General features: G+C 38.1%; 1 protein-coding gene across 18 annotated transcripts in view; it reads left to right on the top strand.

Moving 5' to 3' along the window:
* robo2 (roundabout, axon guidance receptor, homolog 2 (Drosophila)) overlaps nucleotides 1–26,237 on the top strand; it is a 281,917-nt gene that overhangs the window by 219,462 nt on the left and 36,218 nt on the right. For 10 of the 18 annotated variants that reach the window (XM_078929649.1, XM_078929644.1, XM_078929638.1 and 7 more), the window contains exons 6-14: nucleotides 8,082–8,218; nucleotides 12,911–13,035; nucleotides 14,825–14,987; nucleotides 19,836–20,041; nucleotides 20,943–21,024; nucleotides 22,238–22,400; nucleotides 22,490–22,656; nucleotides 23,286–23,407; nucleotides 25,018–25,249. In XM_078929649.1, coding sequence (XP_078785775.1) covers nucleotides 8,082–8,218; nucleotides 12,911–13,035; nucleotides 14,825–14,987; nucleotides 19,836–20,041; nucleotides 20,943–21,024; nucleotides 22,238–22,400; nucleotides 22,490–22,656; nucleotides 23,286–23,407; nucleotides 25,018–25,249 — 1,397 coding nt within the window. Of the gene's footprint in view, nucleotides 1–8,081; nucleotides 8,219–9,327; nucleotides 9,340–12,910; nucleotides 13,036–14,824; nucleotides 14,988–19,835; nucleotides 20,042–20,942; nucleotides 21,025–22,237; nucleotides 22,401–22,489; nucleotides 22,657–23,285; nucleotides 23,408–25,017; nucleotides 25,250–26,237 lie in introns of all 18 variants that reach the window. The other 8 variants (XM_078929648.1, XM_078929641.1, XM_078929643.1 and 5 more) reach the window with 1 other exon arrangement.

The following is a 26,237-nucleotide window of genomic DNA, read 5'->3' as shown; positions in this document are numbered from 1 at the left end:
TCGCTGGCTGCTGATAACATAGCGATACTGCAGTTACTGCTCCCTGTTTGTGTCAACCTATTGCTTCACTATGAGTCACTTGACTCGCGGTCAGCAGTGGTGTCATTGACTTCAAAGAGGCGAGTGTTCTGTCTCCAGCCAGCAGGCTGGTCGCACGCTGCTTGGATCACCTCATAAAACATACACTCAGTGGACCTGACATCTCCCAAGGCTAGCTGCAAAGCCGAGCGTAGGCGGGTTGTTTGTGTCTGATAAGGATTCAGTTTACTGGGCAGCGGGATAGGAGCGCTGCGCCAAAGCAAGCACATACAAGTATTTGAATGAAGTCTTTGATATTGAGTTGGCTGTAAAAAAATAAATTAAAAAAATTCATTTCGTACACTAATTAACAGATTTATTACAGAGCTGGATGAGTGTCATGCACCATGTCCTTGCTAACTGTAACGGTGCTTTCAAGTCTGGCCTTATTCAGTTCCATGTCTGCTGGAAGATGCTGCGAATGGGAATAAATGATAATTATTGCATTGAGTCTAATAAAAAGATCTAAGAACTCTTTTGTTTTTGCTCAAAAAGACAATTCCTTATATTGGAATATGCTTCTTGTAATTATCCAGTGAACACGAAAAAGGATCTGTTTCTGTCACTTGGCAGAGGACTTTAAAACATCAAAACATGAGTTTGAGAACTGGCATGGAAAAAATAAATAAAATGAGCACCAATGATGTCCCACTTTGGGCCTTGTCAGAATAAAAGCCTGAAGAGGTTTATAGAGTCCTGAATGCAGTGGGAAGTGGTCTTCATTTTCTACTTATCTGAAAAGGTAACACTGTCCTTCTTAATATGATAACCGGTAAAAAAAAAAAAAAGAGTTTTATTATGGTGGCTATTTTTTAACACTTTTTTAACTTGTCTTTGCTGGCTCTTCTGCATACCCAGGTTTCTCTGTGAACTTTTATATGGGGAATTTTTTTATGGCAAAAATGAAAATGGAGCCTCAGCTGAGTAAACAGGTTGTTAATATGCTTAGAGTCTCCAGCCGCCTTACAGGCAAACACACACCAACACTGGCACATACATTGGAGACAGGAAGCAGCAAGATGGCAGTGGCGACGGTCTCTACGGGATAGAGGAAAAGATAGAGACAGAACAGGAACGCTTTCAATTAGTGGACTCAGACAATAATGTTGTTTTAGGTTTCATCTGCTCAAAGTATGTCAAAATAATGTGAATTTTGAATCAGCAAACAATCTGCCTTGAGATTTTAGCCATCACGCTTTTTTAGTACAAAAATGTAATAATAAATTCTCTAATTTAATTTACATACTGTTAATTGAAACCTCATGAAACTCCCTGTCAGACAATTAATGACCCACTCAAATGAAAATTGTGTTTTTTGGTGTTTTTAACAGGCCAATTTGGTATTTTGCTAATGATAAAGGAAATGTTAAAAAAATTAAGCTTTTTATTGTGTTTCTGATTATTTCTTTATTCAAATCGTTGTGAATCAGGAGCAGACGGAAAAATGTAATTTCAAAAAGATACAGTTGTGACGTAGAACCTACAATGGCAACCCAGAAGCTATCTGCTCTGCTCCTTTCTGATGCATCCACTTGCAGATGATTAGATCCATGTACGTCTTTGTTTTCCTTGTCAGAGCTGGTATCCGGCTATAAATGTCTGGATAGCTCCGATATTGCATTCTTTTTGCACCATTAATGTTCGGTTGGGGATGTAAGGAGCTGTAACTAGTGGTATAAAGTGTAAACAGATGAATAATGGGCAATGAGGGTTACTCCGCCCCAACAGTCCCACCCACAAATCAGAGTCGAATTTGTAATGAACTGCCGAAACTCTGTCCTAGAAAAACGACTCTTTTTAGGAAAAAAAAATGGCTAAAAACAGCGTAATCATAATTAACAAAACACATGGGAATGCTTCTACAATTGACACATGATTGGAGTGGGACTTTAAACTAAATTACTGTAGTGAAGTTTAATGTCAGGGGGATTACAAAAATATGATATAGCATATCAAATATGTGTGTTGCCATTTTCTTGGGATAAAATGGCAACAGAAATGTTCATGACTTTACATTTAGGGATCGTAAACTATTCAAACAAACTGACTGTAATAAGGCAGGGGTTACCTCATAGATGTCATAATCAATATCAACATGGAGCTTACAAAAAAATTCCACATAAATCGAGACAGATTTGGGACTAAACAAACCCAACAAACACAAATGCGTCTCCTATAAGAAATGCCAAGTTCTGGACATTTAGCAACAGTAAATCTGGTTTTAATTATTACAACAGTAGTGGAAGAGTAAAACCACCTTGTGTTACTGTGTGTAAATAAAATCACTTACCATTGCATGTAAAATGAAAATCACCCGACCACTCGTTTTAAAAATGAGGTTGGAATGAAGGCGTATTCTTTATAACATGATATTGGTTTGCCAACCCCCTTGTTTTTGCATGAGTTTAAAATATTGTCATAATTTCTGCCGACTCAAGTGTGGCATTAATGTTCACCTGTAATAAGGCTAAATAAGAAAGGAGAATGAAAAAATAATGCTGACCAAAACATGTTCTTGGTGCGTATTCCACACAGTGAGGGAATTATTTATCTGCCCCTACAGGCTCTGTGGGGAAGCATGTGTTCTCTTTGGAATTGTGCCATCCCTTCGTTTGCCCTGGACCTTTGTGCCCTCACCTGGGCTTTATCAGACCCTGTTTGGTCTTTGTATTCAGGTTCTTGTCCCTGTTGACCTGCACACTGCGGCCTTTGCATTCAACATTCAGCACAAAAACCTTTCTTTCTGACTCAATTCCTGCGGGATGTGTATGTGTGAGTGTGTGTGTGTGTGTGTGTGGGGGGGGGTGTCTTTCTGTAAACTTGAGGTGTGTGGGTTAGTCTGTTTGAGAGAGCTGTTAAAGCCAGTATGACAGGAGAGCTTGTGTTATGCTGACCATCCCCTTCTGCTGATTTCTCCAATCTGCAAGTCAGCAGAATGAAAAGATGACAAGCTACGGTTTCTGTCTTCAATAGTTCACTTGATTTATTACAGGATACATCTGATATTTAGGAAATAAAAGCCTTTTTGGAACCAATTTTTACTAACAAATAATCAAAATGCCACTATTTTATTTTTTTCAATTTAATTAATAAACATCCACTTTTGGGCTTTCCTTAAACCTTGCTCTAATTTTACTAAGTTTTGTGTTTTCATGTCTTACCTATTTAGATTTAAGCCACGTTCACACCGCCCTCAGCACTGCATGTTCAACGAACCACTTTCAGTGAAAGTCTATATAAAGACAATATGCCCATTTTGGGCTTTCGCGTTCAAAACTTCTGCGTTCACACGTCACTATAGAAGTTTCTACACTGTTTTCAGGCTCTGCGTACAAAATGTGTGTCCATTGCACACTTATTGCAATTTTTATCAGGCAGAACTATGACCAATCAGGGACTTGGATTTGGTAGTCACGAATGGATGGTGTCCCCTTAAACTCACGGAATTGCCAACTGTTTAAAAATTGATCATGGAGGAAAAATTAATGATTCCAGGTTGTGTGGATTCAGAGATTTGAATTGTATGACACCAAGGAAGAGAGCTGTGCAAGAACTAGTCTGGAGCAAGAATTTCGAGAATGGCACCGCTTTGACATTTTGCATCAAGCTTCTTCCAACTATAGGTGACAGACATACACTAGCTTAGCACGTTTAAGCACGTTTAAAAACGTGCGTCACATGCCTGGTGTGAATGAGGCATTAGGTTAGAGATAGAGATTTATTTTTGGACCTGTGGTGCTGTTCTTTTCATCGTCAGAGATGGTTAATAATCTGTGCAACAACAAAAAATAAAATAAAACTCCTACTAAGTTCCAACCTAATCACTAAGGTTTAAATGCTGCCATTGTGTTTTGTGGTTAATGTAGGGTGAGGTGATGATTGTTGGCAGACAGAAGTGCCAGAAACTAGATAAAGGCCTTGATTGTTATACAATGAAAAGTGGTGGTAAGTGATCGATTCCCTGTTACAGGTGAAGTGGCCTGGACATGAAGACTTTATCTTCACTTAGGAAGGAGGAGAGTTTGAAACTAGCAGAAAAGCAACTGTCTGAGCAGCTGGCAAGTGCACAAACTGAATCAGTCTGCTAATGTATATTTTTCTGACTATTACACAGAGTTGGCAGCTTATGCCACTAAGCAGATCTGTTCATGTGTATTTACAAAGGTGTAGCAGATAAGATGATCTGCTATAGAGGAATTGGCAGTGGCATCAAGGTCAAACACAGGTGATTGAGTTCCTGACAGACCCTTTTGAGACAAATCCTCTTAAATAATTTCCAGTTATTTTAAGATGTCCCGCTTTTAAAGTGTGGAGTCTAAATGTTCTTTTCACTGTGCCATCTCATTCTGAAAACTATTTAAGCTGACACCAAGGAAAATGTTGCTTTGTTTTGGCATTTCCTTACATTCCCATCACTCCTCATCCATCCACATGAGTGAAACAGGCTCTGCATACAGAATTTGTACATATTATCTCCTGCAGAGTCTACTTTGTTTTGCGTATCATCCCTTCTTGACATGATGAGATAGTTCAGGAAGGTAAACTTGGCTCTCCTGTATTTTCCACAGCCCTCTACTTGTGCAGTTACATTCCTCCTCTAATAGAGAACAGTGCTCTCCCTGAGTTCAGTTGCAATAAAGAGCTACTGTTCCCTGGTTGTGTGCATATCTGCCTTTGGGGCCAAAACCTCCTCTTATCCCTAAGTATTTCCACTCATGTTGTCATCCAGGCCGATTCCATATGGGAAGTTGATTATGGATTGATTGCCCTCATATCCTTTCAGAAGGTTATGGACCAGCCTTTAGTTCTGTCTTGAGAAACTGACAGAACCAAGACGGAGAACAATGTGATACTTGTCCAGTGTAAATTTACCTGCTTTTTTTCCACTCTGCAAACGATTCTTGAAGACCAGAGAGCTGAACAAATCCATCCATCTACAGCATTGCAACTGAACTCATGACAGTGTTGACCAGTGTTATCAAAACTTGTGGTGTATGGACCTGCACATATTCACCAGCATATAGGAACATGGATGTGGCTAAATCCCATAGCTGAGATTTAAAATAGGCAATTCTTGGCAAAATGTCTTGATCCATGGTCATATTTTATGAAATATATACATGTATTAGGTTTCTGCGACAGACTGGCGACCTGTCCAGGGTGCCCCCTGCCTTCGCCAACAAGTGGCCAGGATAGGCTCCGGCAGCCCTGTGTCCCCAAAAGGGAATAAACGGAAGAAAATTAATATTAGATACAGCTGAGACAGTTAAAAAAAGATTACCATAAAATTTTTTGAACTAAATTTTGTCTGTGCCATTATTTGCTGCATGTATTAAATTTTGGTCCAGACAGGTCAGATTTTGTTGATCGGCAGTCTTCATCTCCTTTTACTTTTTTTTCCCCTCATAGAATGCTGCAATCAGCGCTGAAATGCATGCAAAAAACTTCTGACACTCCAGATTTGAACCAAATAATCCTCTAGACACAGTTTCTTTCCTGAAAGAGAAGGCCCCATAAATACATATAGTGTAGGGTTAATCATAAAAGTCAGTGTGCACACTTCTTTCAGGCACTGGTATGCCACTCTGTAAGGATAGAAAAAGGTACTCCATTTTAAAAAGAGTTTGTTGTTGCAAAGTAGTAAGAAGTCTTACACTTAGTCTTACAATTTCTGTATCTTTAAAAAGTACATCCATAGATGTGCTGCTACGTTCACAACAGGCATGGGATGGGCGTTTAGCCTCAATGTTCACACTGGACTGTCACTACCCGATTCTAGTGCATGTCCACCACCTACAGTTGGAAATAAAATGTCAAAGCAGTGCAAATCTCGCAAATCTTGCTCCAGGGCCTTTCTTTCACAGCTTTATTCCAATATATAAAAGAAAAAAACACAATTACTAATTTCTCCCTCATGATCAATTTTCAAATGGTTGGCATTTCCATGAAGTGTCTATTTGTCTCTACCAAATCCAAGTCCCTATTTGGTCAAAGTTAACCCCTGTGCTATCCTAGGCACTTTAACATTGGGAGTGGGGTCACAAGATAAGTGCGCTGAACTTTTTTCTTCAATGATTTGTGATCTTTACTGGTGTCCATGGATTACATGAAATCCTCTCCACCTTTATCCACCTTTGTCATGGTAGGGATGACACGTCAATGGTCATCTTGACCCCATAGGATAGCACAAGGGTTAAGCCTGGCTGAGCTATTAACACATAGTCATTTGCTGTGCGTTTTTTGAGTAGAGTCCGAAAATGGTTGGAGAAACTGTAGTATCGACACGTGAACACGATAGTTTTGAACGCGGAAGCCTGCAGACGTTCTTTTGGAAATGATCACTTGCACCCACTTCGACAAGGGGCATGTGAACATAGCTTCAGATTATGCCAGAATACACATTTTGACCCCGTCAGGATAAATGTGGACATACTTTTTTCAAGTTTATTTCTAAAAACACAAGACATCATTACCTGTATGATAAGGGGGCATTGTTTGGATTAATGCTTTTTTAAGAAGCTTGTTTTTTTATTTGACGATGTGGTTGCCCCATTCCCTTAGTTGCAACTCACCTGGATTCAACAATAAAGCCTTTATCTGCTCCCTTCACCATTACCTGTTCTGTATGTCCCCTTTCGGTAGAAAAAGCGTTCAGTCATGAGTCACTCTTATAATCATTATGTTTTTTTAAGTGCCTGTGTGGAGGGGTGGAACTGGCAGTCATAGTTGAGGAATGTGCTGCAGTAAAATTACCTTTCAACATTTTTTTTTCTTTTCAGGAAGTGTCATAACAGCTACAAAGAAAAGAAAAAAAAAAAGACATGGATAGACAGGATAAATTTGTTTTGGAGCTGCCAGTGGCAAACAGCCATTTGTGCAGCTGATAGTTCAGCGGAGAGGTTTTTCTCACTCTGAAGGAAATGGACCATGGCTGACTGTTTCCCCACAGTCACTTTAGAAAGTATCACTCTAAATCATAGTGTGTTATGATATCCAATTGTTCTAGGCTTTATCCATTATAAACTTTTTTATTCTTTTTATTATCCACAATTAACACATTTAAAAAAAGGATTCTTTCAAAGGTTTAATGTGATAAAAGTAAATATTTAGAAAATTGCGGCAGAGATTAGCGTGTGCTTTATTCAGATCCATTGTAATCCAAATCCTATTTAAACACACAAAAGCAGTGCACTGTTGCTCAGAGTAAGTTTTTTTTTCATTTGAAATCTTTTTTTTTGGTTAGTTACATAACAACTTATTCATTTTTGGAAGACTTGTTTTGTGTCACTTCAGGCAGATGTTGATGTCAGATTTTTTTGATGGTACATGAAAATATGCTGTAACAGGAGTTATAGTATCAAGTCTTCTTTTTTCCCCTCAAAGCCTTTTACAAGGATTTTTTGGCTTTTGGCCTCAAAGTAATACATTTTGGGTTATTTTTAGTGTCTACAAATAAAGAAATTTCGTCTGTATTCATTTTTATTCGTCTGCAATCTAACAATCAGTACAGTCTTTAAAATGGGAATCTTGTTTTAAGCCTTAGTACAGCAGTTCTTTATCTCTTTATCTCAACCTTGTAATCCTTGACTGGGTCAGACAGCAGAGGGTTCTTAGGGTGGACAGACCGCTCGTACACAGCATCACTTACACTGTGCTTACATCCTCCAAAACCAGAATCTATTTCAGTGACACACTGAAACACGAAACAAAACTAGCACGAGACACATGTAAAGGGATCATGCATTCACATGTGCAAATAAAGAGGAACAGTTTGAGACATTATTCTACTTTAATCATGATGTCTCAGTTTAAATGGAGCTCCAGACAGTATTCACAGTCATAAATCTGTTTGCGTTGTAGACATACACATACCGATTAATGAATAATGAATGGGCTTGGAGTTTTTTCTTTTCTGTGAACGGTGAATCACTTTTTAATTATACATCAAACCCCAGAAGTTTATGAGAGAGACTCTTCTTCTTATGTTTCGTTCTTGTTTCCAGATACGATATCAAGTATGACAAGGACGACTATGTGCTGAGAGTGAAGAAGGCTTCCGTTAGCGATGAAGGCACATTCACCTGTGTAGCAGAAAACCGTGTTGGCAAGCTGGAAGCCGCTGCCAGTCTTACAGTCAGAGGTATGAAATCTTATTTGTTTGGTGGTTTCTTGTGTTGTTGTCTTTTTCCCGCAATGTGATGCATAGAAGTCATGGAATAGTTGGCTCCTGTATACTAATACAAAGTTAAAAAATTCTGTTTGCTCTTGCTTTTGTTATTTTAATTTTGTTGCAGTTTTCAGGCTTCAGCAGCAAACAGAAATGTCGACAGTCTATGAATCTATTAAATTATTTACATTTCCAAGAGCAGCATCGACACACTATCACTCCTCTCCCTCCGCTTCTACTGTAACCATCCAGTCAGCAAAGCCATTTCACAGATTACTGGTGCACACCGTTTGCACCACACCTGGGGTTTCAAAGGTTAATAAAAACATTCTGAATATAATTTACCCTATTCCAGCCAGTCATCTTCCCATTACACCCAAGGGTTTACAGTCTCTGCGGAGCGATTTAGACCAATGCAGAGTTTCAGAAGGAGGTACAACAAGGCCCGGGATGTATAAACCTTTTACCTTTCTGGAGGCTAGATTATAGCAAGATTTTTACAGTGAAGCCACAGGGAAATTCTAAGGGAACTCCACATTCTCCAATTTTTTCTTTGAGGTCTTTAGAAAAAGAGATTTTTCTTTGGAGCAAGCAGCCTGAATTAAGAGGGCTTGGCCCTCTTTTCTTTCTTTGCTCTGTCCATATGCAGTTGCAGTAAACACATCTTTGCCTTGCTGTTGCAGCACACACCACCCCATAGAATTGCAGATTTCACTAATGCAGACATGGACGGACCAGTAGCATTTAAGTCTTAAGTTTATTACCCAAAGGGGAATTCGTAGTGCATCTGGAAACCACAAGTTCTTGTTTACACCAGACTGCTTTGACCATTCAAAGCTCTGAGAAACAGATGCTTTCCATTAATCTGCAAACTGTCCGGTGGACAAAAGCTACTGGCTCATCTGTGTCGCGCTTAAACTGTGCCAGAAGTGTGTCGGCCCCGGCTCAACGTGTCATTCACTCTGATTTTGATTTATTTTGGTCTTATTTGATTATGTCTGTTGTGTTCTTCTTTTTGTTTTATTCGTTTGTGTCTTATTTTGTTTGTTTTTGTTTCCACTCCACCTGTGTTGTGTCTCCAGCTCGCCCTGTTGGTAAGTACCCATCCCTCTGATTTGATCCCATTCTGCATGCTCTCTCACTTTTCATCCACCCATCTCTGCATTTGGCCGCCTGACTAAGTTTGCTTCCTTTTGACACATCTGAATGTGACGAACTCTGACATTTAAAATTATTTTTGTTTTTGTATAAGTTTAGACATGTAGATCCATTATTAAGTAGGTAACCTAATCAACTGATGCGTGTTTGCAGCAACTTCACAAGGTCAATGCAGATATTTCAAACAATGCAACTTTCTTGAACTTAGTGAGGCTCCACAAAAAAGTTCAGTAACAAAGATCTATTTTATCAATAAAAGTTTCTTCCTTTTTTTCAATCCAATTAAAATAATGTTTTTGGTGTTTTGCAACATGTTCTTGTGGCATTTTCCTCATGATGGAGGACAAATAGAAAGAAAATTAATATTAAAATTGCGTTTTGCGTTCTGATGCTCTGCAGAAACTATGTTCTAGACTACACGTTTTTTTTATTATTATTTTAGCTAAAAACATCATAATCATAAATAATTGACTACTAAAAGCTTTTACAATAGATCAAAATATGATTGGAGTGGGACTTTAAAGGAAATATCAAATGTGAAATAAACAACTTCCTCTGGAACAGGAGAGCTTAGCATTTTTCGAGAATGCAACTCTGCTATTATTGAATCTCAGAATCTTTACTTGTTTTCAGTCTGACCTCTTAAGGTCAATTGTTAAAGCTTCAAATGTCTAGTTCATTGATATGACTTAAAGATGTTGTAATGTTTGCAAAACAAAGCAGAGACCTCATTTTAGGTAAGCTGCTTCCCTACAGAGCTATGCCATGCAAAGATGGGAGTCTCAATATATTTCCATATTGGTAAATCTAAATTACATTTGCTTAAAATATCACATTGACACAGTTGACATCCAGGAGATGCATGTCTCTTATGCTGGAGACTAAAGAATGCAGCATAAATAAGCATGCAGTGTGATGAAGAATGGAAAGGAAGAGAATACTAGAAGGGTTTTTTAAGACGAGCTGGAGCAGTAGAATTAAAAATAAATAAATAAAATAGACGCTGCCTCTTCAGTTGCCAAAACAGCAGTAGCTGTTCAGCGATTGTCAAACTGTCAACTTCCTGGAAGATGGAGGAAATTACACATTCAGTCTGCCTGTGGGAAGAGACAGTAATTGCTGTCAACTTTTGAATAAAATATGATTGAACACAGGTTTTTAAAGGAGGAGGAAATGTTTGTGACTGCCAGTGCTGAATGGATCTCTGTCTCTTTGTCCATTTGTACTTTTCACCCTGACTTGACTGCTGTCATATGTGGAGCACTTTCCAAACCAGCCAGATGTGGCTTACTATGAATTAAATATGGGCCAATAATCATGTGTTCCTGTAGGAGTGGATAGGAAAAGGGCTGCTCATGTGTCATTAAGGGTCTCTAAATTGAAGCAGACCAAGTGTGAGTTAGTCCAGAGCCAAGCTATGAAACCGTCACTCACTGACCTAAAGTAGATTTGACAGAAAATGTTTATCTATGTTCCTCAGTGGGGCTTTCTGCACATATTTGGGTTCACACCAACTACAGTACCCTTACTAATCATTTTTGAAAGCTGCAAAAATGGGTTCTGGTTGCAGGAAGCATGTTTCTAGCTATTAAAAATAAGTTTTCAAAATACAATTTCTGCCAAAGAAAAGTCATAAACCTAGATACTTATGTATAACTGTGGCCTTTTTGACAGCGTGCTATGTAGTAAATGTACTCTACAAGTAAACTGATTCCCACTGCTGAATTTTTTTCTTCTTTCACATTTTGCACATAACATCAGGGGTAGTTAATAAAGACTATGTGTGGAGGTACAGAGCTTGGCAGCCCAATAATAGCAACCATTCCGTAAAGTGTGAAACAATATTCTTAGTAAGGTGGTGTATGGAATGAAGCAGAGTAGAGAATGAAAAAGGAGTAAACAGTGTCCTTGCCAGAGCATGATTTAGGAGCTGGGTATCAGGCCCAGCCTTATAAGAGCCACGAGATATTCAAGCTGCAGAAGGCCAAACGGGGAGGCAGTAAATCTGTTGCCATCTGTACCATACCCAACTGTGTGTGTCTTTGACAAACACACACCCCCAAAAAGGGATTACATGAAGGAGCCAGCCAAATGGGAAGAGTTTGGTCTTACTGGAACCAGCTGGCTTATCTACGGACGCCGGACTTACGCGGAAATCAAAAGAAACAGAGATGCTGCAACTTACTGCACTGCAACAATTGACAATTTTTTGGCACCGAATTTTCAACATCTCTACAAATTCTTATTCGAAAGACAACATATTTTTTTAATCTATAATACAAAATTTGCATTTACACAGGTGTAGATTTAGTTCTTAGATTGCAAATGAGTCACTGTTCCTCCTGTAAGAAACAGTTGGTGTCCTATTTTAGCAAACACAATACTTGGCAACATGATGTCCAGAGACAATCACAGGGGGAAAAAAAAACAAAGGTTGCTAAACTAATTATCTTTCCCCTCAGTATGTGGGTTGTGAAATAATTACTTCAGTTTGTATTCTTTGGATGCAAGACAGACAAAGCCAGTATAACATTACCAATTGATTTAATTTTTGTTCATTTTAAGTCTTGTGCACACATTTTTTTAATGGATTTGTATTTTTTAAAGCCTAATGTAATTAGTGGCAGGATAATCTGATAAAAAGTTTGTGGTTTTTGTGGATTCTAGTATATCCACCTCAAATCTTGCCTGCTTTTCCCATAGCATTTTACAAACAAAAAGTCTAATTCGTATATTACAAGTGCAAATCAAGATGTTTTCTTATTGAAGTCTTCTCAGTCTAACCTTTTAAGAAAGCCTTTGTTTTGGGTTCTATTAAAGCAGCTAAAATGTACAAGGAAAATTGTGTGTTAAATTTCATGGAAAGAAACAGTCAATACAAAAGACTTAAAGCTCTAATCTAATCTCTATTACCCAACTTCTAACATCAGTCATGTTAGAACTTTCTGCTGCAGCTGAGTCTGTGACAATTGGTCAGGCTGTTGATGATGTAGAGAATATAAAACCTGTACAGCAGTTTCTGAGCTTTTTCTCTTTTCAGTCGGGGTGTTAGCTTGATATGTGAGACCCATAGAAATGGCCTTCTGTCTATCACTTCTTTTAGAGCTTTGATCAGGTCCTCCAAACTCACCACATACTGACTTTTATATGAGAAGAGCTCCCATGTGGAGTCAATTCTACATATGGAAAGTCAGACACAATCAGCTGTGTATGTTTGGAAATGTATTCTCTCAGATCTCTTTGCCATTGTGACTTGGGCACTTCCTCTTGTGCCTCTGTGGCTGTCATTCATTCATCTCGGGCTTAATCTAGATGAATGAACTGTGTGATTAATATGATCGTCCCTATGATAAAGAAAACTGCATGGCAGCTCTATGAAACACTCCCATCTTGATTTGACCATGTGATATATTGCCTGCTTTTGCTTGAAGATCTTTAGCCCTTAACTGTTGTTGCACTCTGTACCTCTCACCATATGACCATGTCTCTTGGTTTCTGTAATTGTAGCTCCACCTCAGTTTGTCATTCGCCCAAGAGACCAAATTGTGGCACAAGACCGTAATGCCACATTTCCATGTGAAGCCAAAGGAAATCCACAACCTGCTGTCTTCTGGCAAAAGGAGGGGAGTCAGGTATAGACAGAATGTTTTTAATTTATATATATTTGTTTTTACAGTGTGCTTTCTAGAGCTATGTTCATACCCTCTACAATGTCCATTCAAGCAGCCACTTCCAATGGAAAGTCTACGTAAATGCGCATAAATGGGCGTTTTGGGATTCCACGTTCAAAACTTGCATTTACGCCTCACTACACACATTTTTAAGTACATTTTTGGAATCTACATTGCAAACGCATAGCCACTGAACACGTGTTCAAAGTTACACCGAGCTGAACTTTGACCAATCGAGGACTCTGATTTGGTAGTGACGAATGGATGGCATCTCCTTTAAATCACGGATGTGACAGAACAGTTTGAAAATTGATATGGTGGTGAAATTAATTTTAGCGGTTTGTGCCCGGAAATTATATGGCACCAAGTCTATCTTAGACCGGAACAGAGCCGTGAAAGAAAAAACCTGGAGCAGAATTCATGAGATTTGCACCGCTTTAACATTTGGCACCAAGCCTCTTCCTAGTATAGGTCAGCGAACAAGCGCTAGCAATATTAGCGACAGTCCAATGTGAACACCATGTAAACCCACGTTCAAGAATGAGTTTTACAGCATGCGTCACACGCCCAGTGTGAACGTATTTTCAGAAGGCAGTGTTGAATCTTTGGCACTGTCAACAAACAGACTGCATAAATTATGTTTCTTGTATGTTCAACAAACCCACACTTAAAATACTATCTCCCATCGATATCTTTACTACAGACACAGATACACCTTTCTTCTTAGGAGCTGTCAAACAGCAGCACACCTGGAAAAGTGCTAATCGGTTTTCTTTGACCCCGAACTGATAAGAACAATCTTATCCATCACTTAACAGATAACCTCCGTCAAATACCTGGATGTCCTCATAATGCTCAACAACGGTGCCAATTAGCAGCCTGTTGGGGCTTGTAGATGAGCCAGAGATATTACTCAGCTTTGGCTAGGTGGAAACACATGCACCTATCTGTTGCCCGCAGCCCAAAATTATGACACAGTTTTCTTCAAACAGATAAACGTGGTGTTTACGTGTTCACACAAACATTCATGTGGCCCAGAGCATAAAAGTCACCACTGTTGATAGCTAATAGCTCACTTCTGTGTTTTATTGTTACTAAAATATACTTTAAAAAAAAAGCTATGCAGGCGCAACTTTACCCTAATTGTATGAAGAGACAGTATTTGTTTGGAAGTTAAATTTAAACTCATAAAGAGCAAAAAAAAAGATTTGTTTTTCTGTCATTTGAGAACCACAAAGTCAACATTTGAAAGTGTTTTAATTTGCAGAGGCCATCTGTATCATACAACTATATTTTACCACAGAGAAATCAGCATTGATTAAAAAGAGCCTCCCCTCCAGGAAAAAATTGACTAAATTCAAGATTAGTTGGCTCTTCCTTTTTGTGTTTAAATGTCAACAGATGTAAACATGAAGATAAAAACAAAGGCATGAACCTAAAACTGAGAGGACAGATGTCATAGACCCCACAAGAGCAAACACCCAGCACATTTTATAGGCCTCGCACAGGGAAGTGTGTGAAGCACAAATCAAAAAGAGTGTTCATTGTTTGCAGTTTGTCAGGTTGGTTAACCATGTGATAGATGAAATTGCTCATACTGCGGCTGTTACAGTCTAATTTACTTGTTTGGGAGTGTGCATAGTGAGTGTGTGAGTTTGGTGGAAGTGTGTGGGTGTGTGATTTTGTGATTTGTCCTGGTTGCACTTGTTCCTTGTTCTCATTAATTAGCTGTTTGTTCCACTTCCTGCAGAATTTGCTGTTTCCCAACCAGCCCAACAGTCGCTTCTCAGTGTCGCCCAGCGGAGAGCTCACCATCACTTCAGTGCAGCGGTCAGATGCTGGTTACTATATTTGCCAGGCCCTGACCGTTGCAGGCAGCATCCTTGCCAAGGCTCAGCTGGAGGTCACAGATGGTGAGGGAAAACTAACATGTCTTCTAACTCTGCTCACTGCTGCTCACTGCTGCACATTAGATAACACCCAAACATCCCTGCAAACACAATGAAACGGTTGGGCCAACAGCCAGACTGTGCGAACAGGAATTTTAGAAATCTCGTTTATTTGACGTTTTAGATGTGGCATCTTTCTTGCTTTAACGTTTAGTAAGAAGCTGGCCTTCGATGGAAATTTTTGTTTTTGTCTGTACAGCTTTCACTTAAAAAATGTCAGTACCTCCATGACCTTCATCTCTGTTTTTTGCACGATGTTCTTCGGATTTTTTTTTTTTCTTTCTGGAAGAATTTAATTAAAACGTATTCTCTCTTTGTAAAGGAAATAAAGCATTGTCCTTGAGTTCTTTCAAGTTTAATGGCAAGCGTTTGCACGAAGGAGAAGTATGTGTGTGAGGGCGGCGAGCAAGTGAAAGAGACAGAGAGAGAGGGGTGACAATAGCTTCCTGTGGAATGAATTATGCGGTCTTCCTAAGTGTGGAAGCATCTAATCTGCTTGGCTGTGGTGATGCCAAGATGGACAGCTACCCATATGTCTGCTGAAGTACCTGCTAGCACAAAGATTAAAATCGCCGCAGGAACCCCTTCTGTGTGTCTGTGTGTGTGTTTATATATATTTCCTATCACTAGTAAAAACAGTTAAATAAACTGTCTATTTAACAAGAATGTTTAGCTAGAATGATTTTATTGAAATTTCACTGTTCTTTTCATGTAATTTTCTTAACTTTTATTTGTATTTTTTATCAGGCTCAAATTGTGTCAGGGTTTTTACACTTAGCAGGCTGTTCTGAATGACGCGCAGGCATGAAGGGTGCCTCATGAGTTGAAGACGGGATGAGTGATAGTAGGATGCAGTTAAGGAGGGTCTGGGTAAGGTCATGGCCACACCTGCTACAGTCCATGTGTGATTTACAGCTCCTAGTCCCGCCAGCAGAATGTGAGGTTCAAGGAGATCTGTAATGAGAAATTCCTGATCTAGAGACACAAGGCCAAGTCTAGCTCTGCGTCCTCCCTTTGTCACCCCTAAATGACATATCAGATGCATCAAATTCTTGGGCAAAACACATATCTTTGGCATTGCACTCGCTTTTAGTAAAAGTAGTTTGCCTTATAGTTGCATATCACTTAAAAATGTGATGTATGAAATTTAAGATATTGTTTCAAAAAATCCCTGATAAAACATCCACGTATTCACTAATTCGTGTTTTATAATCGGGTGAGAATAAAAACGTTAAAAACCCACCTCGATGATCTGTTGATATATTGTAAAAGCGTTACTAGTGGTCTTTTAATTATGATTTTGCAGTTTTTAGTAAAAATAAAAAGCTTTGTATTATTTTTTAGGACATAGTTTCTGCAAAACAGCAGTTGTTTATAAGAAATTTGCCTCTGAGTTGTGGTGGGATCGTAGGTGTGAAGCAACACCCCCCCTCCCGTCATCCATAAATGTGAGCTATCTGTTGAAACACTCCTGCTATCATACAGCCCCTAACAACTTAAACCAAAATTAGTGATGCAGCAAAAATGGTGAGCAACATTGGATTTAACCACAAAGAAAAATTAAGACAAGTTGATCCATCAGAATAAAGTTCCCCATCATCTAAAATCCATGAAAACACATTATAAACACTGAAAACACAATTTGTATTGGAGTGGGTTTTTAAATCTTCACTGTAAACCCAAACAAGTTACCAGAACTTAAAAAAATTAAGGCAATCATTTGCCACAATTTTTTTGAGTTGATTAACTAAAAAGTCTGAGTTTTCCATAACATAAAAGATTTAATTGTGTGCTACTTGTATTTCTTTATAACAGTTAAATTAAAAGTGTCAATTCGTGCAAGTCAAATATTGGCATTAAATATAACTTACATTTACACATTAAGACAACTTAATTGTCATCAGTTACTATGACTCACAGTTTTGAGTTTTAAAGCCACAGGAATAAGTTTGCATAACTTAAAAAAATAGGAAAAAACAACAATTTTATCCTAACAGAACTCGATATATATCAGTTACCTTCTTGTACAGGGATAATCAATTTGTTTGAGTCAGTAAACTCAAAACCATGCTTTTCAAAACTTATTTTCTTTAGGCAAATGATTGCCTAAAAAATAGAGTAACGGTAACTTAAAACACTCTAAAAAGAAAAAAAGTTGATCCAACTTAATTGAATTACTTCAGTTGTTAACACCTAATTGAATTGAGTTTATGCAACTTAGTTTTTTATGGCACATTAACTCAAATTGATAAGTTGGTCTAACTGAAAAAAACATATTATAAATTTTGCTTCAACAATTTACATTGGCACATTTTTCTAAAGTTTCAACTACTGGACCTGGAATTATTCACATCAAAGACATGAATGACCCAGCAATGTCTCATAGTTCAAGACAGGAGCTCGGGTGTTGAGAACTCGGTCTTCAATTATGGGACATACCATGTTTTCTGCTCTACGGGGTTGCTGATCATCCTCTACCAAACTCTAATTTATGGTGCAGAAAGAAATAAAAATAATAGTTTAATTTACTAGTTAAAACAGAGTAAAACAGCTACACAACAAAAACCATGGACAAAAATGCACACTTAAACCCCAATCTGCCCAGATTGGCAAAGAAAATGGTATCCCATAATTCCTTGCGCCGCCTTACGTTATGACATCATGGTGCATTTACACCAAAGTTACACCAACTTAATTCAATTAAGTTGATTGAAAGTGAAATAACAACATCAGACAACTACGTGTTATTTTTAAGTTGAATGAACTCAAAAAAAATGATTTATTTTCACCAAACCAAATAATTAAGATAGAACAACGGAAAAAAGTTTATCTTTCCAACAAAATGTTGTAAACACCTGCCTAACAATATTAATGACTCACTTCTTTCTGTGCAATGCCTAAATAAAACTAATGAGAGTACTTTTCTCTATATTTATGAATTTAAAAAAGGAATACACTTCTAAATTCATATGTAAATTTTACTCTTACAAGAAGTATATTTTTAAACAATATGTTTTATTGTACAAAGGAACCTTCACATCTGCCTACTTCTTCTACTTATTTGAACACACACAAACAGCCAAACAGCATGCATGTGACTTCTGCTTCCAGCCCTCTCACTCATGGTTTTCACACCAAGATTTCCCACTTCCCATGAGTCTTAGGGGCTGAAGGCGGGGCTGCAGGTTGCTACAATATTTAGAAAAATAAAAATAAAAATTTGAGAGCATGCGGGGCAAGGAATTGTTTAATCCACCTGAAACAAGAGAGATAAGAAATCCAGGATGCAATACTTAAATCTATATATTACACTTTAATTATGTTTTAAGTTTAATTTACTTAATTTAAACATATCTTATTTTAAATTAAAAATTATTAGTTACATATACTCAAAACAGGCGATGTGTTAAACAAGCTTTATATGATTGAGTTAGAAGACCTTTTTTGAAAACTTTGAGTATTAGCTACTAATTATTTTTAATTACTTTGCACGTTCGGGTTTACAGTTTGCAATACTTAAATCTATATATTACACTTGAATTATGTTTTTAAGTTTAATTTACTTAATTTAAACATATTTTATTTTAAATTAAAAATTATTAGTTACATATACTCAAAACAGGGAATGTGTTGAACAAACTTTATATGATTGAGTTAGGAGAGTTATTTTAAAATTTTGAGTATTAGCTACTCATTATATTTAATTACTCTGAACGTTCGGGTTTACAGTGTTGGTGAATTTATTAGTTCCCAAGTCTTTTGGCAAATATCAGTGAGTTCCCGGCTAAAAGGCAGGTCCTTTAAACTTGAAATACTTTTTTCTCTTTTGATTCATGTATGCGGATATGCACTAAAACAGATAAGTCCACTAATATGCCACATTTTTCTCATTGCAGAGGGTAAAACTGGCATCTCCACTGTTTTTCACTAGTGTTTTAGATGAACCCCTAAGCAAAGGGTGACCATATCACCTGAAAAATAAATTACCTGGAGTTTCTTCATTTGGTCAGATGTAAATGTGGAAGAGAAAATAGGGTTGAAACCAGGGATGTAATAATGTGTTGAAAGGTTACTGAGGTAGACTAGGTAATTAGCCCCCACAGGTCTGACATCATTAATCCATACTTTCTAATTAATGTAGGTTCTGCGATGCCAGGGGGACTCCACATTATTCAAGTTTAAATTATAAACTGTCTATGTGGTGGAGTGCTAAATCTCTAGAAGACCACCTTTGTCTTACCCAGTGCTTCACAGGAAAAACCCAAAGGCTTTTTCTGCACTTCTATAAATGGAAATGATCAAAGTATGGAAGCTGGACTGAAATGTAAAAGTCATTTCCCTACTTTTCTTGTAATGTAAAAGAAATTATAGTTTTGGTAACGTTTAGTAATTCCGTCACCTTTTATTGGGGATATAGTTAAACATTTATCCTCATCACACTGAGTTCTTTGGTCATGAGTTTTACCCCCTAAGTGTACCACAGAGTTGAGTGCAGCCTGTAAAAATAAGGCAGAAGCCTACAGGAAACTGTCCCTCAGCCACAACAGAGAAACTAGAACACATTACTCAGCTGTTCTTTAACTGAGTTCTGGAATACATGATATTCTTGTTCTTTGGCAAAGTTACCAGACATTTAGAGAAATAGCCAACTTTATGACAAATACCCACATCCAGCTTTTGTGTCTTTCATGTTTTAAATACTCATTTAGTATTTTTTATTTTAGGATATCAAGCTTAAAGACATTTGTCTCTAAAAACAGTCCCCATTATTTTTCTCTCTCTCTTTTTTTTCTTTTTCTTTTTTTGTCTTAGTGCTCGCAGACAGACCCCCACCTATTATTCGTCAAGGCCCATCCAATCAGACACTCGGGGTGGACAGAGTGGCCTTACTGAAGTGTCAGGCATCAGGTGAGCCCATCCCGTCCATCAGCTGGCTGAAAGATGGGTTCAGTCTTCTGGGAAAGGACCCACGCATGTCCCTGCAGGCGCCGGGCAGCTTGCAGATCAAAAACATCAAGGTAACAACCCTTAGAGATTTACCTAAGCAAGACTAAGGTAGAATGTCTACTTACAGTAAAGCTTTTGTATTTTTATCATCACTGTATTTCTCAAGCTGGTTTGACAATTATATGGACTTTTCTTTGCATGTTAGATTGAAGGCTTTTAAAATCATGCAAAAAAAGCATATTGCCTTAAATAAATGTATAGTCAGTGGGGATATTATATTTTTGTTCGATGGTATTACTTAGCAGTGTGGGAACTCCAGCTGGACTCAGCTGTAAATGGGGTGGATGGACCCCAGCCATAGGAAAGAATGAATACTCCATCACTGGTGTATACACACATGTGTAAGCACGTGCACATTTAGAGTAGATTAAATTTAAAAAGACTCACATCTTCCTTTACCCTATCAGAGGCCTCTGTGGAATACCTATTACGCTTGACAAAGTTGCCGACCACTGACATGTTATTTAATAAATGGAAAAAAGGCGCAGGGACAAAAACCAACAAACAACCAAAGTTCCTCAGAGAGATGGAGAGACAAGCCAGCTGTCATCGGTCCAGGGGTTCTATCAGCCCACCTTAAATTAATTAGCCTGGCTTTCTGTGGTGGGCAATGCAGTGGGGAAATAAGGGGAGGGAGTGGGAAATTGATGGGAGGGTGGTGAGTAGAAAATGGAATTCATTAGAAAATTAGCGTCAGCACTTTGAGGCTTTCACAAATGATAGTTTGCCCAGCACAAGACATCCATGTCAAGCCTTCCCATCATCTTTTTAGTGTTATATCTATAATAAAAACCACATGGAGTGGGTAGATATGTAACTAAAGTGGCACTTTCACTAAAAGTGTGGTTCTATGTTGATGATCTGTGCTGATGCTGCTGCTTCTTATTTGTGCTTACTCTTTCTTTATGGCAGCTTTCTGACTCGGGGGTCTACACATGTGTTGCTACTAGTTCAAGTGGGGAGACATCGTGGAGTGCTTTCTTGGAAGTGAAAGGTAGGTCAAGTCTCAAGACGTTGAGCCATTTCTTAAGGTACATTAGGATCCAAAACAAAAGACTTCTAGATCACATGAGAATTGAAAAAACCTTTTAGATAACTGATGAAACGTTTTCAACTTTAAAAATCTAGTCTAGATGACAACTTTTAAACCTACTACGTCGATGGAATCAACCTGGATGTATGAGAGTCTTGACAGACACTGCTTGAAAATGTATCTCAGTGTAAAAGTTTACTAAATAAAGTGTTGAAAATCTGATCCTTTATGGCACATATGTCAAACTCAAGGCCCGGGGGCCAAATGTGGCCCTCCATGTCATTTTATGTGGCCCCCGACAGCATAAAAGTTTTTGATTTCTTAAAATAAAATAAAAAATTGGTGTGTATTTATTCATATCTAGGGGAATCTGCCTTGAAATATCGGATTGGGCAACTATACATTATGACTCAAACACTGTCCATATAACCTAACCTGACAGAATCTAATTTAAAAGGATTTATGCTAGAATAACAAGCAAACATATGTTTTCTATGCAACTGTAATTGTCACTTTCAAAAGTTATAATAAATAAATAAATTAGTTGTTTAACATTAAAGAGTAGTTACATGTATGTTTCATTACATTTAGTTACATGTATAAGTTATATCCGGCCCTTTGAGGACAGCCGCTATACTGATGTGGCCCTCGGTGGAAATGATTTTGACACCCCTGCTTTATGGTGTCCAACATCATCAAAAGAGAAATCTCTGTGAACAATGGACAAAGTCTTAAGCTTTTGCTTGATACTTTTAGTTCTCAGATCTTCCGGCAACATTGCATCACTTTTTTGCATAATTGTCTCAGCAAAATCACTGTACAGGTCCGGAAGTACTACCACAAATATAATCTGTCAAACATAATCTGCCTTGCTGTCTGCAGATGCCAACGTAAGATCTATCACAAAAAATTAAGTCACATTTGAAAATGTTCCAGAAGCTTTGAATTTCTATTACATTATGTAATACAAGACCAACTCAGGCATTGTGTATAAAATGAACCTGTTTGGTTATCTATGTTCTGTTGTGAATAAAATGTTTGTTTTTGTGATTGAAACATATTTTAGTCATTATTCAAGTCGTCTTTACAACCTCTTCAATAATTTGGGTTGAATAGCACTTGTAATTTTTCTAAAACAAATCAAAATATTCTGAATTGTCTGTTCATTTTTCAGACCCCGGTTCAGTAATAATCAATGAAAAGGATGAGAATAAACTTCCTGGGCCGCCATCTAAACCTCAGGTCATTGATGTCACAAGGAACAGTGTGTCCTTGTCTTGGCAGTCTGGAATGGCTGGAGAGTCTCCAGTCACCTCCTATGTCATTGAAGCGTTCAGGTTGGCCTTTCCACTATCACGTTGCATTGATTTGCTATAAATAAAATAACCATGAATGCCAAAACACCTTTTTTTTTCTTTTGTTACAGCCAATCAGTGAGTAACAGCTGGCAAACAGTGGCAGACCATCTCAAAACCACACAGTTTACTGTCAAAAGTCTCCGTCCCAACACCATCTACCTATTTATGGTCCGAGCAGTCAATAGCCATGGCCTGAGTGATCCAAGTCCCATTTCTGATCCTGTCAGAACACAAGGTATCTTAATTACTGCTATCTTTGCTTTCTTTTTTTCTCCGCATTACTTAGAACGTCATGTCAAAGCTGCAGCAATCTACAGCCAAAAACTCGAAATTTTCAGAATGATGCAAAGGTTAGACTCATGAGCCCAGCTTAGCTCATTACAGATGCACTTAGAAAATTATGTAAAGTAAGCATGTCTACTTTTGGAAGGTCTAACAAAGTTAATGCTGTTCCTGCAATTTTAATCATCTTAGGTGGAGAATATGACCATCTGCAAAGCATATTAGAAATGAAATCAACACTGCTTTATTAAGCAGTAAAATGGAGAATCCGTGACATAAGTAAAAAAAAAAGTCTTATTTTCTTATATAAAAGATACAAAAATCTTCTAAAAAATTAAATTAGCTAACACCTCAGACGAGAAGATCTTAAGGTGATAAATTGTTTATTTTTTCCTTCTCTCCAATAAGTGTGCTTGTTCTGGTAAAATATTGTTTTATCGAAATAAATCTAAGTGTTGACCTTTCATGACAGACCTGTCATTAAAGCAGACGTAGTTGCTATTTTTTTAAATAGGTTGCAAAAACCTAGTGTATGTCTTCTTTATATCATTTCCTGATTGTGCAATCTTTGTCGTCTCATAGATATAAGCCCTCCAGCTCAGGGTGTGGACCACCGGCACGTACAGAAAGAGCTTGGCGAGGTCATAGTTCGGTTGCATAACCCAGTTGTCTTAAGTCCCACAACCATTCAGGTCACTTGGACAGTAAGTGCATCCTGCTTTTTTGATAACATAATATCAAGTTAATCATTTTTGGCTTGTTCATCTTGTGATGCTTTCTTTTCAGGATTTTTTTTAATTCTTTGTTCTTCTGGTTTTTCCTGCCATAAAGTCATAGTAAAGATGCCAATAAAGATGCCTCTTTGAAGCTGCTCCTAGAGGCGACGATTTGTTTTATGCCAGGAATTTTTAGTTCAGGTTGTTTCCTATGAGTTCAGCTTTGAAATACGGTAATTGATGACTTAAAAGTAACCAAACATCAAATGGCAAGAAAACGATTTCCTTAACCACAGTGAACATCAAATAAAATGTCACACACCTGGTTGTTCATCAATTTCCATTTATATCTTTATCTGCTTTCCTCTTAAAACAAAGGCTGCTCACATGAAAGTGTAATTAAAATTTATGCATGTTGTTGGGATTGCAGTTTTTCCAGCTGCTGTGAGGGGAATTTATCTTTTTATAAACAGTGAGAACAGCCAGTTCTTGATTTAGGAGGCCTTTCAGAAACATGAAAATAGATACAGTGTAGTTTCTATTTAATGAGAACAAAAAGCCAATCCCCATCACTCAAGACTGCGGTGCTTATTCATTACATGTGCTGATTCTTTTTTGATTATGGTACTGTGAACCACTGTTGCAAGAATGGTGCCAGTTTATATTTTCGAATGGACCACGTTAGCAGTTTTTCCTGTTGACGTGTTTATTGACCCCTGTAGTAAGTCACACTATAGGGCCTAGCAACTAATTTAATGCTAGGCCATAACCTTTTGATTGCAGCATACAGCCAACTAAAAAGTGGTTCCCTAATCAATCAAGGGCCATTTTAGTAAACAAAGGGACTGCTTTATTTTCCCAAATCATTCCATTAATATAAGTCACCCCACCAACCGAGGAATCCATTTTGTTGATTTACTCAGACCACACTGGTGAAAAACAGCTGCTTAATATCCCACATGAAAGCTGTACTCACTTACTCCACTGTTAACAAGCCATTACAGTGAGTTATATGCTTACTCTTCCTCTGCATAAATTTGGTGTTTTCTGTTTTACTGAATAGCCCAAGGTTTGAAGGAAGAGCCTTTTGTGGATTCCAAAGTGCACACTGTAAATTCGGTCTCCTCCCTTTTTTTTCCTCCTATGGGACGTGTCTGCAGATATTGCCTCCTGGGTGTATTCCCTAGAGTGTCTTTATTTGTGGCTGCATGACATTCTCATAGTAACAAACCATTTCAAAGGCACTAAGACCTGCTTTAAGGTGTCAATAATTTTGAATTTATCACACATGCAAGACATGCATGTGTCCTGTGTGGTGGCATTATGGAGATTTTTTTTAATGGAGGGTGCAGAATGATAGGCTCAGAGCTGAAGGTATGAGGTAATATTAGGGTGCTAATTGAGCAAAGTGTGGCATAGTTTGGGGATAAAAGCCCCATTAAACTAGTAACAGCTTCTAAAGTGTCAAGTATGCAGTCTTGTAAAGCACTGCACAGGAAAATGTGTGTTATCCAGCATTAATCTTAATGCAGTTTCAACCAATATCCTGGACCGGCTATAAAATATGGCTGTAATTCTGTCTTTGTGTTCATTCTCAGGTGGATCGGCAATCCCAGTTTATACAGGGTTACAGAGTTCTCTACAGGCAAACATCAGGACTGCCTTCCCCAGGACAGTGGCAAACCCAGGATGTAAAGATCCCTTCCGAGCGCAGTGTTAAACTTTCATCACTTAGGAAAGGAATTGTTTATGAGATCAAGGTGCGCCCTTACTTCAACGAGTTTCAAGGCATGGACAGTGAATCCAGAACGTCACGCACCTTTGAGGAAGGTGAGATGGAAACTCTTTCCTCAATTCATAGATTATCTAAGAAAAAGCCACTGAAAAACAAATCTATTCAATTTTGGCCAAACTGCTGAAAACATCCCCCTTTTTTTTGTATCTCGCACTGTTGCCCTCTAATAACAAGAAAACGGATATTGAGAACTATAAGTTCAACATAACTTTTTGCCTCTGATTTTCTCTCAGACCTTCATGCTGTTGATGCTCTTTCATTCACTGTATCACACACCAGCCAAAAAGAATTGGACAACACATACAAACACATCCTGGTGGTCTGTCAGCCAAAACCTCAACCAGAGCTTTAGCTCCAGTGTTTACATTATTTGACTGCCGTCAACCATGCAGTTCACAAAATTACAGCGGAATCTGGATCAGAGAAAAGCGGCCTTGCACTGATATGCATGTGCTTAGCAATCGATGTAATTCAGCTGATTCGGATTTTGCGCCACATTATGCAACACATCACTAACGTAAAGTGTTGAATAATGCCGCAAAAGCGCAGTGAAAAGTTGCGTTTCCATTTATGAGAAATTTGCTTATTCACGTTGATCTGCTGAACGGTCAAGGAGTTACAGTATGTAAGAGATGGTGTTATTCAGGTGTTGCCTGTGCCATCTCTGGTGTTAAAGGGTTAGTAAAAGTTCTTCAAGGCCATAGTGCAATGTGGCTCCAAATCCCACACATCTGCTATTGAATAAACTTGCTTTTTTTGCCTATGTCAGAACAACAGCTGTATCACTCAGCAATGCTTCAGTCTTTCGGTGAAAGAAACTGAATGAAATTATTAGTTCCCGTCAGATGTAACTTAGTACATCCACACAACTACAGGGAAAGACAAATGCAGACTCTTTGAGACAAAGCCTGTCTTTCCTTAGTACACTCAGGCGACCATGTATTGGAGACAGTTCACATCCTGTTGAGTTGACAGGCTCATTTATTTTCCTTTTCCCAGGGGGTCGTATCTCCTGTGGCCAGC

Source organism: Oryzias latipes, chromosome 13 (assembly GCF_053564925.1).
Source record: "Oryzias latipes strain Hd-rR chromosome 13, Olatipes_Hd-rR_3.1".
Classification (NCBI taxonomy): Eukaryota; Metazoa; Chordata; class Actinopteri; order Beloniformes; family Adrianichthyidae; genus Oryzias; species Oryzias latipes.
This window is presented reverse-complemented; position numbering and strand designations above follow the sequence as displayed.